At 36.2% G+C, this 15,825-nt stretch overlaps 1 protein-coding gene across 1 annotated transcript in view; it reads left to right on the top strand.

The window, feature by feature from the left end:
- Positions 1-273: 273 nt before the first annotated feature.
- Positions 274-15,825, top strand: part of LOC137463967 (sodium channel protein type 5 subunit alpha-like) — a 39,739-nt gene continuing 24,187 nt past the window's right edge. The window contains exons 1-12 of the mRNA XM_068175312.1: positions 274-505; positions 632-774; positions 932-968; positions 2,108-2,295; positions 7,335-7,635; positions 9,115-9,222; positions 9,729-9,829; positions 10,893-11,021; positions 13,090-13,181; positions 14,053-14,295; positions 14,858-14,921; positions 15,538-15,682. Coding sequence (XP_068031413.1) covers positions 7,363-7,635; positions 9,115-9,222; positions 9,729-9,829; positions 10,893-11,021; positions 13,090-13,181; positions 14,053-14,295; positions 14,858-14,921; positions 15,538-15,682 — 1,155 coding nt within the window. The 5' untranslated portion in view covers positions 274-505; positions 632-774; positions 932-968; positions 2,108-2,295; positions 7,335-7,362. The remainder of the gene's footprint in view (positions 506-631; positions 775-931; positions 969-2,107; positions 2,296-7,334; positions 7,636-9,114; positions 9,223-9,728; positions 9,830-10,892; positions 11,022-13,089; positions 13,182-14,052; positions 14,296-14,857; positions 14,922-15,537; positions 15,683-15,825) is intronic.

The following is a 15,825-nucleotide window of genomic DNA, read 5'->3' as shown; positions in this document are numbered from 1 at the left end:
GCTTGTGATTTTAGCCAATTTGAGACACAGTATCTTAATAATACAGATGCATCTTGGAGGATAATGTTGTGAGAAAGAGATTTTTGGTGATCTTAATTTCAGGTATCCACAGCAGGGCTTCCATGGTTGGCAAGTTATTGAGGGAAAGTCTGAATCACACAGGAAAAGGATGGAGGTGGCTGGATGGAACCTGAGGATGAGAGGGTCATGCAGTGTGCATGAGTTGTCAGATGCCTTGATGTCTTTCATGACTTCATTTCTGATCTGTAATTTAAAGCAGCATCTAATGTTTAGAGTTATGGCACAGTTACAAAATACATTTAATTATGCAAAAATCTGGGTTTTTCAGCTCTTGACATCTGTACACTCTTAGTCATTAAACTAATGGTGGTGTGCTAATGCTACCAACAAGAAATATTTGTCTTGTGCTCTGGCAATAAAAAGGAAAGAGAAAAGTGCTGTACTTTGCAGTTAATGGAGGAAACAGGTCCATGTCAAGACCATGGTGAATAAATTAACAGTAATTTCTGCAATGAATTTAATTTTAGTAATTTATATAACAAACATTATCTTTTTGTTGTTAAACGTCACCTTTTTTATTTCCTCAATTTTCCTCCTCCTATTTCCACAGGAATAATGAATGAAAAAGGGAAGAAGAGAGTGTTGTTACTCTAGGGCTGGTTTTTCTTCCCTTTCCCCACTGTAGGAAACTGTCTTCCTAATGGGAGAAAGGAAATTTTCCACTGTAGCGCAAGAGAAGTAACTTGTCTAAGTGTTTTGTGGTTAGCTGCAAGTCCTAAGCTGCTGAAGATAAAAAAATCTTGTTCTCTGAGTAAGATTTTAAACATTACAGTGTCCAGGAGGAGTGCAGTTCTTTTTGCTGTGTTGAGGTCTGTGTTGATCCCCTGTGCCCCATTTTTCGCAGGGACAGATGGATGGAGAAGATACCACAGAATGAATACGTGCAGGTAGGGCTGTTTATTGCATTTAGTGATATCAGCTGGTGCAGCATTGTGAATGTAGCAGCCATAGTGCCTTTATAGTGGGATGCTTGAGTGATCTTCAAAATTCTGCTCTCTTAATTGAACTTGTCTCGAGAACATAATCTTGCTTTCTAGAAAAATAGCTTACACTGGAACTTAAAATGTCCTGTTGCTGCTTGCACCACAGAACACTTAGAGTTTTATTTCTTTTAAAACCATCTGCAGTTGTACATATCCAGAAAAATGTTTAATCACTGTTTGTTCTTTGCGTGCATTAGTGCTGCCTGGCTTTTAAGGACAGCGTAGTTCCTTCAGTAGAATTCTTCCAGCAAAACCCAGAGTAACTCTCTTATCATCAGGAAAGATGATAGGAAAGATTTATATTCTACTTAATAAAGAAGAAAAGACATTTCAGTCAGTAATAGGTTCTGTTGATGTAATTAAGAGAAATAACTGTACTTAGCATTAGGGCTTACCATGTATGTGGGTGTGTGTTACTGTCCAGTACCTGTTGCTAGCAGGCTTTATATATCACTTTTTAAAAGATAGGTAATTTCAGAGATGAGGATAAATGCTGTGATTTTCATTGTGCTCAGACGAGGTCTGTATGTCTTACTGGAGGTTATGACATGATATTGAATGTATTTTGGGCTCTGGTCTTGTGTATAACAGATAGTATATTTGAATTTCAGATTTTGTCTGTGTAAGATATAATGAACATACGTCAGAACCTAGGAATAATAAAAAGCAGAACTTAACAAATGAAAAATAGTAATATATACTCTAATTTCTAACCAAAAGCTTATAATGAAAGGCAAATTTTGTGCCAATATTTAATGCATGTCTGCATGGTTAAAAGTTTGGAATGAAATGTGAAATAGGAAACCTTTTGTTTTCTTACAATTTTTCACATATATTTCCATTTGATCAAAAATCCATCTTTGCTTTTAATAAATGTAGCTATGATTTCAGCAGAAAGAAAATAATTCATATTTAGGTGATTATTCTTCAAAAGTATCACCCAAGCACTTTTCCCTTTCTTACAGTGTTGTCAGTGAGAGCACAAAATTTCATTTGCTGTTTTCAGAAATGCAACCAAGCTCCTCCCTCCATCCCTCCCACAGGCATCCCACTACAAAGAAAACTTTCTGCATGGGAGCTGGCTCAGGAGAAATGTTGTTGTTGGGAATGGAAAGGTGAAGGTGAGAAAACCAAGACTTTCTGTCTCCTTGGACATAGCAGCCAGCCAACATTACCTTCAGAAATCTGTGTGAAGTCTTTTCTAATTTGAAGGGGATATTGTAAGTATTTTGTTTTTGCTAAATATTTGTATACTAGAGAAAACTCAATTGCTGATTATCTTAATTTAATTCTGTGTCTATTTGATCAAAATATTTGGGGATATATGTATACAAGTGTGTGTGTCTGTATATAAATAAAATATCTTTCCAAATATTAGATGTGGTTTTATTTTAGGTACAGGGACCATCTATGTAAGAAAATCTGTCATTAATGTAAAACCACTACACTGCTGTAAACATGTAGCTCTTCCTATAATTTACCTGTGTCAGTGAAACATTTTGCTGAACATTGATGTATTTGTCATATTAATCACTATTAATTATTGTAATATTAATTATTATCATTATATTGTCATATTAATTATTATTATTATATTAATTATTGGCTGCTTTGTTTTGTTATATCAACTCATGCAGAGTATTCATCAAATTTGCTTTACTATTAAGCAAACTATCTTAGTTACACTGAACTTGACATACTAAAATTTCTTTACCTACACAACTCTGGAATGTTTTTCTCACAAAAATACTGGTGAGTGATTTTTTTTTCAGGGTGTTTAAGTAATGCACAGTCTAGCCCATTGCATAGATTTCTGAATTGGGAAGTAATGAGTGAGTATTTATATATATTAATTATATTATATTATTATACTATATTATATATTATATTATATTAATTATATTATATTATATTATTATATTATATTATATTATATTATATTATATTATATTATATTATATTATATTATTATATTATATTAATATTGTGAATAATTTATCTATTACACGTGTTGAAAAATCAAACCAAACAACACAAAAAAAACCAAACCAAAACAACTCCCCCCAAAAAACCCCCGAGAAACAGCACTGGTAGGAAAAAAAACGCCAAAAACCAGCACTTGTAGATATTTTTCCAACTCATCCAAACACAAACTTTTCCTTGAGATGGAGCTACGAGTGAGAAGTGGAGAATGGGGGACAAAGTGCAGCGTGGAGGAAATGGCCTTGCATTTTAGAAACAGCAGTAGTCCTCTAAAATGTCCAAGTTGGATTTTACTAAGGACTAAAATCTGTTAGATCTGCTCACCATCAATGGCAGATAAATAGAAGAAAATGGTGATCAGAAACAGAAATTTTTTTTTTGCTTATTGAAACTGAGTAGGTGATAGCAGAAGCTTTTGGCAAGGTACAGAACAGAAAACATGGGATTCCTGTCCAGTTTCATAAGGCGTTGCTGTGAGCTGCTTTCTCTTTTTTTTTTTTCTTATTTCAGGTGAAGAGGTGAACACATCTTTATTCTTTATTCCCATGTGAAAGACTATACTAAATGCACACTAAAACCAAACTACAGTTGGTTTACTCTTTATTTTTTTCCAGATCCAGGTGCTCACAGGAAATATTCAGTTGATGGCCCTTGACAAGGGAGTTGATATGAGTAATTTGGCACTCAGAATTGGTTATAATCCATGCTAACACTAGACTGAAACACAAATAAGGACATTTTTATGTTTACCTTCCTACTAGTTTTCCTATTCTGAGAAACATCTTATAAATGCTCCTTACTGACTTTTATAGTATTTTCCTGAGCAGTTTTATCAGTTTCAATTCTACTTTTGTGGATTGTTGATTTCTTATGGTCAATAGTTTGATGGCTGTCATCTTGCTGCATTTAAAAGGAGCTCTTTGCTTTTAGGGAGCTGAAAAGAAATCTGAAATTCATACCAGTGGAGTCAAATCAAGGAGTTGTACATAAGGCTTGGATTTGTATTTTGCTTTTTAATCTAAAAGTCTAAATTTGTTAGTTATCATCTCTAGTAATTAGTCAGTAGCCCAGCAAGCATTTTGTAATTCATATCTCTGAAACATTGTATTAAGAGACTCATTTTTTGGCATTGCTTTGCTATTCTAGAAAAAATCTTTATCTTAAGAAATTTTAGTAGCAAATTGTACTTTAGTATTGCCCAAGATCTGTTTCACTTTATGACTCTTTGTTCATCCCTTTCTAGTAGCTTGCAGGTCATTTGTTCAGTAAATTTCATCAGTATACCTGGAATTCCTTGGGTTTAGACATAAAAACATTCTGTGTCATTTTCGCAGCACCCTTAAGCCAGCTAGACTAACCTCAAACAATGTCTAGCTTTGTACACTGAATGCAATTCCTCTCAAGATGAGAAAACCAAGTCATTTCCACTTTAATTAAAAAGAAAAATGAGCTAATGCATCCCTGATCCTGTGTGTTAATGCATCCCAGATCCTGTAGAAAGTGGTACTTTAGTAACTGAAGGTACCAGCGCATTTGTATCTGTTACTGATGGACTGGTCTTTACTACAGGACCAGAGATATCAAAACCTTTTGTAGGATTTCCAACCCTTAATTTAATTTAAATGCAAATTTCTTTCATTTGCTATACTGGAAATCAACAGATCTGAACTGTAGTCTTGCATCTGCCTCAGCAGCATATTGACATCGCTTCAATTTCTTTGCACTAATTTGTAGTCACACACCCAAGTTTCTTCTCTCAGTTTCTAGAATAAATCTTGCGCTTAGCCTACTACCAAGAAAACTTGTTCTGTATCTTCCCTCCCAGAATCAGTTACCGGGGAAGGTTTTGTGTCCCACGCAAAAATTGAAATTATTTCTCAGAGTAACACTTTACCTCAGTGTCTTGCCTTAAAAATTCAACTAATTCAGCAGAATATGGTGAGGTGGCTGAGTTTAGCTGAGCTTCAGGAATTCCAAGTAGTCACTTGCTGCCCTGTTCTTTTAAAAGTTTTGAAGTTCTTTTAAAAGAACAGGGCAACAGTCACTCTGTCTTTTTAATATAAGTTTAGTCCTTTGTATTTGAAGGATTTTTCAGTCACATCTTCTTAGCTTCCACAAGTCACAATCTATAAGCTCTTGGCAGCTGATCCAAGTCCAAGAAGTCTGTTGTTCCATGTAAGCACAGTGTGTTTCTGGTACAGGTCTGCTGAAGAAATCCTCTCATGAATGTCCATGAAAGTTTGTCCAATTATGACTTCTGGTCACAGTTGCTGAAGGGAATGTGTTGCATTTTTTTTGCTCTTGATCAATACTTCTGTCTCATTGTTATTTTTTTTTTTTAAATTCAGCTCTGAAATCCTTAATACAAAAATGATGTTTGCATTTGCTAAAACCATTTTCTTTGCTTCATTTATTTCAGTTGACGTAGTTCCCTAAAAGCTGAGTTTCTCTGTTGTCCTTAAAACTGCTTTGAAGATAAAATTGGTCTTCTTAGAATTATTAAAAATTAAAAAAAAAAAAAGAACGTCTTGATTTTCAATTTATCTTTTGAGCTTTCGATTGGAAATGGGTCTGTGTGGTTTGGCCAAAGTAACAGTTCTTTGGTTATATACTTCCATTTTGTTACCATGGTAAATTCTGATCTCTGAGTTGCGGTTCCTGATCAGATCTGAACATGCTTGGAAAGTCCCAGTGGAGAAAAAAAACCTCTCCCAAGTCCCATAAACCCCAACAAAATCACTGCAGAATCATTCTTGCTTGCATATTCTTTTAAAATAAATATATCTGCCTCTAAAGATGAGGGCTGTAATTGCAAGAGAGTATTGATTCTCTAACATGGTCCACGTGTGAGCTCACAAGAAGTAGCAGCACAGCTGGACCTCAGCAATCAAAAATGCAGAGTGTTTTAAAGACTGGACAACGACCAAAATTGTTTATTAAATGGAAGTAATTGGTTTTGACGTGAATCACAAAGGACAAATCATCTTGTAATGGGTCAAAATGTTCTTCATCTTCTGTGGGTGAGAACTGGTGTCATATAAATTGCTGTCATCTGCAGTAGTGTGGTAAATTCGGGCATTAGTAACTGAATACTCACAGTGCTTTGCCTTGTCACCCTTCCCCTTTGTCAGGGATTTAAGTCTCAAGCAGAATCATTGAAAATGCAATTGGACAAAGCTTTGAGCTGAATTTGGTGTTGGCCTTGCTCTGTGCAGGGGATGGATCTAATGAGCCTTAGAGGTGGGACATGTGGAGCTAAATTCTGTTTTCAGGAAGTACAGAGGAGCAGTAGCTGAGGTGCAAGGCTGCTGATACTTTAATCTACAGTGAGGAACAATTAGATGATTGTCAGAGTTTTGACAGAGGTGTGATTTTGACGCTTCCGAGCTGGAAAGGCAAAGGAAAGAAGTATCTCTTCTGTAACCTGAATCACACAGGGTAGATCCAGATGAAGTAGTTGATCTTCATTGGCTCTGTTTTTCATTACTCATTCTTCTAAATCAATGTACTTCTAGTTGGCTATGCCTTATATCCTGGGTGCCTCATATATATCCTGATTTGCCTTATATCCTGGGTGCCTCAAACACAGCAGGACCAGAAGAAGTGATTGTCCTGCTGTGTCCAGCGTTGGTGTGTCCTCATCGGGAGCACTGTGGGCAGTTCTGGGCCCTGCAATTTAGGAAGGATGAGAAGGTCCTTGAGCGTGTCCAGAGGAGGGCACCAAAGCTGGTGAAAGGGCTGCAAGGAATGCCCTGTGAGGAGCTGCTGAGGGCTTTGGGCTTGTCTGCTTTGGGGAAGAGGAGGCTGAGGGGTGACCTCATCGCTGTCAGTGACCTCATCTACAGCTTCCTGAGGAGGGGAAGTGGAGAAGTAGGTGCTGAGCTCTTCTCCCTGGGATCCAGTGATAGGACATGTGGGAATGGTCCAAAGCCACCCTGCAGGGTTTTTACATGGGACATGAAGAAGCGTTTCTTTGCCAAAAGGGTGGTCAAACACTGGAACGGGTTTCCTAGGTGGATGCTTGATGCCCCAGCCTTGTCAGTGTTTAAGAGTTAAGCACTTGTCAGTGTTGCAATGGTCAGCCCTGAAGTGGTCAGGCAGTTGGGTTGGATGGTCATTGTAGATTCTTTTCAATTGAAATAGTCTATTCATATTCTACTCTATTTTATTCTATTTTGACACAGTTTCAGAGAAGTAAATAATCATTTATCTAATAGATATTAAAGCTGTGTGTTATTTCTGGTATTCTGTAACTCTCAAGAGCTTTCTTTCTTAAGTTACCTCTAGTACTGGAGACAAGCACTCAGAAGGAAAAATGGATCCCTTGTTTTGGCCATCAGAAGCTAACAGATTTCGACGATTCACCCCCGAGTCCTTGGCAGCAATTGAGGAAAGGATTGCCAACAAAAAAAAGGAGCAAGTCAAAGTTGAAGAGAAGAATAAGGAACAAGGAGTTGAAGAAGATAAACTTACTCCTCAGCTTGACCTGAAAATCTGCAAAACATTGCCATCTCTGTATGGGGACATTCCTGCAGAGCTGGTTGGGGAACCCCTGGAGGATTTTGATCCATACTACAGTGATCACAAGGTTAAAACTTCCCAAACCTTTTTTTTTTTTTTAATTTTTGCCTGCTGAGCTCTTAAGGGATAGTAAAAGCTCTATTCAGGAGGTGCCGGGGTTTGATTGCTCTGTAGACAGAGCTTTGAACATTACTGCCAACTTTTAGGGGGGAGTTCTAAGGTATGTTCTGCATTATGGAATGAAGAGGTATTTTAAGTTCCAGTCAAGAATCAAAATTAATTGTGAAAACATGATATGTGATTGGTGCACTTTAATAGTAAATATATTCTGGGATTAGTGATGCTTTGTTTTCCAGAGCAGCTTCTCTGATGCCTGTGGGGCTGAGCTCCCTGTTGTACAAACAGTGCCTGTCCAACAGTCAGTCACACTGGAATTGCAGATGCTTTCACTGAATTACAAATACTATACAAATTAAGGGAGGCACATTTGAGATATTTCCATTACTTTGTGTAGCAAAATCTGATGAAGGCATAAAAAATCTGGGTTACTGTATCAGAATATTTTCCCACCTTTTTAATTAGTAATACTAGCTCTATGTATTTTCTTTGTCTTAAATTAATTTTCTGTAACTTTTTGTCTCACTGGCTTTTTTTATTGTTCCATATTTATATTGTACATACTTCATGCTATTCCAAAGTGGTTGGTGATGCTGACTATAACAGTGTAAAAAGTAGATAGTCTAGGAATCCCTTCTAAATGAAATACTTTTATTAAATTATTACTACTGTCAAGGAAGAGTTGATCTGAAGAGCAGAAGGTTCCATCCAGTCCTAGCTGCTGTTTTAATGTATGCCAACAAGGTATTGGAGTGTAATAATTTTATCAGAGAACATGCTTTAGACTTTGATCTTCCAGATAGTTTTTTCTCAAAGTCATCCAAGTGATACTATTGATGAAGAAGAACTAAGGTTGATTGAGTTGAAGGAATTTATATTAAAGTTAGGAAACTCTGTTTTTCATTCAAGTGATTTCAGTTTTACTGTATGGCAAAAGTGTTGAGCTGCATGGACCTTAAGGTAGCTTAGAGGGAATTTACCGTGTTATGTGACAATATAGATATATTTCAAAATTAAAAATTTGCTTTGACTGTCCAGGATTTTGGCAGTGCTATGCAATCTGCATCTTGTAAATAATCTCTTATAGCCTGGAACGATGTCTAAGAGTAAAATATTAAGACCATTGTTACAGTCCCAGAGTAGTAATTTAATTACTTTGACCAAATGAATATGATTACTTGCTCTTCATATTCATTCTCATTATGGCTTCTTCCTTTCAGGCAATAATGAACTTCAACAGAGCTGCTGTTTTTCCTTCAAAATGTGTATAATCAGGTCACAGCTCCAAATAAGAATAAAGGAAAGCTGTACTCCTAACTGCAGTTAGATATAGCTCTAGATGCAGACTTGAAAAACTGAACATGTATTTTTGCAGACATTTTAAATTCATTCAAATGTTTCATGCCCTATGAATCCATTTTTTTTATAGACTTTTATGGTGTTAAATAAAAGGAGGACTATTTTCCGGTTTACTGCCACACCTGCCTTGTTTATATTTGGTCCCTTTAATCCTGTCAGAAAAATAGCAATTAAAATTCTCATCCATTCATATCCTTTCATTGGTTTCCCTGATGTGAATCTTAAAATATTCTGTGCCATTTTCTGTTTCTCTGTTTCTGCTTTTTCTGCTTTATTTGGAATTATTAATTAGTGGAAATAGGTCTTTTTAGGTGAGCATGTCTGAACATGTCAAACATTTATGTCCCACTTGTGTCCTAACTTCCAAAAGCATCTTCACATGCTGATAATTCATTTTTATATTTAAAACATGAATTTTACCCAGCTGAGAAGGTTTGATCTTGATGGGGGAATTCTTGGGATGGTCCTGTGCAAGGATAGCAATTGGATTTTGGTGATCCTTGTGGGTCCCTTCTAACTCAGGATATTTTGTGATTCTGTTAGAAGTTTCCTTGGAAAACCCATGAAAAGTTCTGAGCACATTCAAATGAAAAATTATTTGAATGCTTGCGTGGCTTTTGTGTGTGGAAATCGGCAACTTGCATGCGCTTCATTTTGTATAATATAGAGGTTTTTTTCCTTGACTTACTATGCACAGTTTTTCTTGGCATTATTACATGTACTGTGTTACTCAATTGCATGGCTATGACTATTCCTCACCTTCTTGTAGAAGCCTACTGGACTGAGTAAGTACCTCAGTGGCCACGTGCTCACTATTTTCCCAAGGATACTAACATGCAGGACTGAAAGTTTTCAATAATGCGATGGTCTGGTTCTGGGGCTTGAAAATTCTCAGCTAGACAGACCCCTGAGGAAGGCTGAGGATTGTGATTATATCACCCTGTTTTTTGTGGAGATTCAGTGCCTTTTCTTAGAGGCTCTCACCATATGCCCTTTTTTCTGTCTTGCCTAATTTTGCCATCTCATGTAACATAGGAGGTTGGCCCATTTTTCTTTTTGAGGATTAAGTCTTTCTGAGAGACTGTGCAGCAGGATTTTAACTTAATATCTCTCATTCTACAGCAATAACCTGAATGTCTGTTGTAGTTGTCTCATGCAAAAGCTATAAATGAATAAATCTTCATTCTGTGCCTTCCTCTGATTCCTGGTGACTCTCCTAAGTCAGTTGTTCCCATTAGGAAGCCATTTATTTGTAATGTCTTGCTTCCTTTTGTACTTGTGCACTGTATCCACTGTAACTTGAGTTCATATTCCAGAATTAAATCTGGAAAATGTGCCTGGAGCCTCAGAAGTTCTATAATTTTAATTCCTTTTATTTTGGGGTAAGCATAGTGATAACTTAATTTTCTGTAGGATTTATTTCAGTTATCGTGTATTTGTCAGAATAAATCTATAAAATGTGCAAACTTTACAGGCTGAAATAAATCTTTGTTATTGTTCTGCCAGAATGGTGAGCCTTTGAAATTTTCCAGCCTCCTTTAGAACATAAACAAAGTCTTGAAAATGTTTTCCTAAGGAAATGTGAGCTGTCTTTCATCCAGAAATAGCATCATATGCTTATGTGAATGTTTGTGTTTGCAGATTTATATGAAAAATTTACTAAAATTCAGGAAGACGTCCCCACGATGCTTCTGAAAGTAATGCAACCTGTCCCATTTTGCTTCACATTTTCTACCTTTATCTCCATGCAGAAACTAAATCAGAGAAAAGATAGAAATGTGCCCGAATGTGTAGGAGTCTCATTGATATTTTTATTTCTGTAACTTTAATATACACTTTCCTCCTCAGACATATTTTCACTGTTGTATATACTACTGAAATATTGATTAAAGTAGTAGCAAGAGGATTTGTTTGGAATGAATTTACTTTTCTTCGAGATCCATGGAACTGCTTGGATTTTTCTATTATTATTGTAATGTAAGTAAACTCAGTTTTTCTTTTACACTCAGGGGACAAAAACACTGAGAAAATAATGTTTGTTGTTGCTGAAATTCCTTACAGTTGTTGGCATCCTCTCTGCTAAGCTGTGCTTGAATCACATTTTGCATGTCTGCAATGAGAAAAACAGACTTTAAACTAAGACCTAAATTAAAAACTCATCGTAGAACTGTGTGATTGTTCTCAATTTAGTCTATATTTGAATTTTGTCAAGAGGTAATTGCATAAACAATTATGCAATCCCAAACCAAACCTGCCTCTTTATGGTGTCTTAGCTGTACTCTGGATCAGATGAAACTCATTTGAGAAGGGTCCAAAATGGGTCACAGGGTGTTGAATGACTTGGTGGTAAATAACTGCTGAAATCCCAGTGTCAAATGATGCTCAAGGAAGAACACACCTTGCTTTACATACAAATTCACGGGCTCTGGAATAGCCTCCACTTGTTGGGAAGATGATGTTGGAGTTCAAACAGACAGTTTTGTAAAAGCACCACTCCAGCATTCAGTCATGGTCAGAGAGGGAGGTAGAAAATGAAGACATCGTGGGTGAGAAGCAAAAGAAGCAGAGCACACATTATTTCTCTGTGTAGCCTGTATTTAATTCAGGACTTTGTGTAGTTTTGCTCCTCACATGTCAAAAGATGTCAGAATTAAAGAAGATGCAGTGAATATGTATATCTGTAATTCCACATACCAAAAAAACTGAATAGAGTAAAACTCGCATGAAAAGACAATTGCAGAGCAGGAACACAGCTGAAGTGTACAGCACAGAGACAAAAAGAGAATAAATAATATTTTTCTTCCTACAATGAGAGCTAAAGGCACCAAATGAAGTTGTCAGGTGGCAGAATAAAAAAGAAGGGAGCAGTCTGCAACATTACACGTAGGTTTTTCCTCATTTATAAATAATAGATTATATGTACACAGGTGTCATCACACACGTCTATGTGTAGATGAACAGTTATTCTTATGGGCAATAATGAACTGCTAAGGAGCTTGAATATTGTTGATCAGCAGCATCTATCACTAGGCAGTTACTGATAATTGCAACTATCACAAGACAGTGCAAGAGCTGCATGAAAAATTTAATTTATGGTCCTTTTTCCCTACCTGCATCCCTAATTAATTAGTGTTCAACTTCACAATACAATAACTCCACCTGTTTTTTTCCATGTCTTATAGTACAACAACAACAACAAAAAACTATTTAGAAATTACTTCAACTGCTAACTCAAGTGTAATTATTGCTTAGGGTACTTAATAATTATTCAGTCTTACAGACTAGGCAAAGCCAATGTGCTCTGATCTGCTGCTGACAAAGTCATGCTTTGAGGGGGAGGTTGCCTTTTCAACCATTGTTGTCTCCGATTTTATTATTGAGACTTCACTTTTTAAGGAATTTTTTTACCAGTTATGCCCTTGTCATGAGATGAGTCACAATTCATGTCCTTTCTGACATGAAAGAAGTCTTAGAAAATTTGGGGTAACCTGTTAAAGTCTGTACAGACTATGCAATGCTTTAAAATACTGATTTGATGAAATTTTCTAATTGTTGAAATGTTAAAATTGAAGCAAGTTGCAATACTCAAGTTCTCACTGACTGTTAAAGGTTAGAAAGACCCACGTGGTACGGAATAAACACATTATAAATCTACTGTTGCTCAACTTCCTTCTCCTGAAGTGTGTATTTTGTTTTGAGATAGCTGCAACATGTACTTTCATGAGAGAAGTCCCAGTGTAAGAGCATGGCTATGACATTGGCAGTTTTATATTTATTTGACATTTTGATGTGTAAACTCTTCCAAAGTTAAAGCATGCTCTAAGTAGGAGCTTACTGTATTTCTTTGCAGAGGCACTGCTCCAAAGCCCCTTTACTTTATATCCATGCCTAGAATTGGACTTAGATTCCGAATTTTTGGCATTTATCTTAGGACATATTTGACCTGTTTATTTTCTGCAGTGTATTCGTTACTGCCTGCTCCATAAGCAAATGCTTTGAGAAGCTCCATCTTTGTCATTCAGTTGAGTGTGGGTTAATTTTGCAGGTACATTACTGCATTTCATAGTGTTGGCAATGTTTCAATTCTTCGAACTTTCAGAGTACTGAGGACTTTGAAAGCTATTTCAGTAATACCAGGTAAGGAACAGCACATCTTACTGATTTTTCTCTCTGCTTCACCAGAATGCAAATTCTAATTCCACTCCTGCTCTTGTCTTTCAGTTCTCTAGTTACTTTTTGTGACCCCAAGGTGTGACTGTTTTGCACCCTCAGCAGCACCCTAACACAACTTTTTAAATCATCTTTCCTTCAAATGGTTTTGACAAAGACAAATTTATATTCTGCATTTTTTTTTATCCCTTCTGTATATTATATTCTGTATATACACCCTGACTGATGTATATTTTTATTTAGCCCAGTGCTTTTGTCCCTTTAATTTGTCTTCCTGGAGCAGCCCACTGTAGGTAATATGTTTTCCTAACATAATATATCTGAACCACCATGTTTCTGGTTTCATGTTCTACCTCATTAGCTAAACCTTGTCTGGTTTATTTCCCAGAATGCTGATTTCACCATTTGAGAGACTTTCATTTGTTTCCTTACTGACCACAGCCACTGTCTAGATTGTGTTTAATACTTTCAACAGTGTGTTGCATATGCCATCCAGATATTCAATATTTTTGTAAGTTGTGTCTTTAATTAGGGTACCAAAGAATGGTTTCAGAGTCCAACTGCAAAAACGCACGTGAAAATCTATAAATTACTATATATCTCATGGTCATAACTATATTAACTGTATCATTTCCCATGTAATTGCAAAAATATTTTGATTTTTTGATGAATTGATAGCATTAATGAAGCATTGAAGGTGTTTAATTTTAGTGTAAAAGCCACACATCAATACTTTTCCTTTGTCTTTAACAAACTTGCAGCTGTCGTGTCTTGTCATATAGGCACATCACTGCATTCCTTTTCTCACTTTCAATGTTATTGGATCTTATTTTCCCAGGTCTGAAAGTCATTGTAAATTCACTTGTTGAGTCTGTTAAGAAGCTCTTGGATGTGCTGATCCTGACTGTATTTTGCTTGAGTGTGTTTGCACTAATAGGCCTCCAGCTTTTTATGGGCAATTTAAAATCCAAATGTGTCCTCAATGTGACTCTGTACAATGACTCATTATGTAAGGATCCCAAGATATATGTACCAAATGATAAAGGTAAATGTTTTTATATTCTCCCTTTACGTAATCTGTGTATCCTTCTAGGTATGTATTGATTTTTCACAGGGATATTAATATATAGTTGCATGTATTTCTGCCAAGAAGGTTTGTCCTTCCATATGCACAAGTGGTAGTATGAAGTCTGGGACAACTGAATATGAGATTAGTGAATCTTGGATTTGGAGAAAGATCAGCAGTCTGTGGGATAGAAGGGACTGAGTTTTCTATAAGTATTTTCTTCTTTATCTGTGCATTGCACAGGGATATTAATTTTAGGGGTACTGCACAGGGAATGATTTTTTCCTTCACTTACTCAGTATTTCGTGGATTTTGTCCACTTCTCATAGGGATTCTTATTTTTACCAAAGATCACATAAAACCTTACATTGTAAGTTGTGCAGCAAATTGTTACTATTTATTTTAAATTGTCAGAGAGAGATCTGCTGAGAATCACTTCTGTTGGGAAAGGATCTTTCACAGAGGTTTGATCCACCAGAGTGTTTATGAAGTGCAGTAATGTTTGGTTTACTGTCAGAAAGCTGTAGAAACTGAAAAATTCTGATTTTATGATTCTTTGATTTTTTTTTTTCATTAGATTTCTGCTACAGATTGAAAGACTCTTCTGAAATATTGCTGTGTGGGTACAGTGCAGATCCCAAGTAAGTGAACAAAGCAGTTTCAGTACTTAATTTTTGACTCCAGATGAACTGTGGTTTTATTTTTGGTCTAAAAGAATGGTGATGATTTTTCAGGAGGAAGAAATTGATCAATGGGTGTGTTATTAAATTAAAAACCACATATTTCACACCAGAAAAAAAAGAATGAAGTACAAGAATGCAGCCAATTTTATATGTACATTGTTGCTAACCTCTGAGAGTACAGTGGTTAGGTAGAATGATATAAATGAGAAGGGGAACAGATCACTGAAGACTTTTTAGATGTAATTAAATTCTCCTCTCCTCATCTTGGTGAATAATTTAAAAGTAAAGATATTTCCATTTTTCCCCATTCTCTATATTTGTTTGGACATGTCCTACATTAGTGAGAGTTTTTGCCTAGTCCCAAACTAAGGTTTCTGTCTAGTTTTCTTTACTAGACAAATGGTTTTCTGGCATGGTCAGATATGAATCAGCCCTTCTGGCAGGAATATTTTGAGGAATAATGAAACCTCTTTTCAGACAAACTGAACAAACCTTTTTTTGTCACTGTATTGGATGCTTTCAGATTCGATTGAATCTCCACATAAGTATTGTTTAACATTTCCTTTGTGGTTAGAAAGGAGTGTCCAGAAAACTACACCTGTGAGAAGATTGGGAAGAATCCTGACTTTGGTTATACGAGTTTTGACCATTTTGGCTGGGCCTTCCTCTCTGTGTTCCGTCTGATGACCCAGGACTACTGGGAGCGGCTCTACAGACAAGTGGGTACTTTTTTTACCTGCTGGAATGACTTTAGATGTGCAAGTCAGAGCTTTATGTCCACTAGAAAAGTCTGTATTGGTTTTAACATTACTGACACCAATTTTCTTCTAAAATCAATGTAAATATTCAAGAAGTAGAGTCA

This window comes from Anomalospiza imberbis, chromosome 1 (assembly GCF_031753505.1).
Source record: "Anomalospiza imberbis isolate Cuckoo-Finch-1a 21T00152 chromosome 1, ASM3175350v1, whole genome shotgun sequence".
NCBI classification, from domain to species: domain Eukaryota; kingdom Metazoa; phylum Chordata; class Aves; order Passeriformes; family Viduidae; genus Anomalospiza; species Anomalospiza imberbis.
This window is presented reverse-complemented; position numbering and strand designations above follow the sequence as displayed.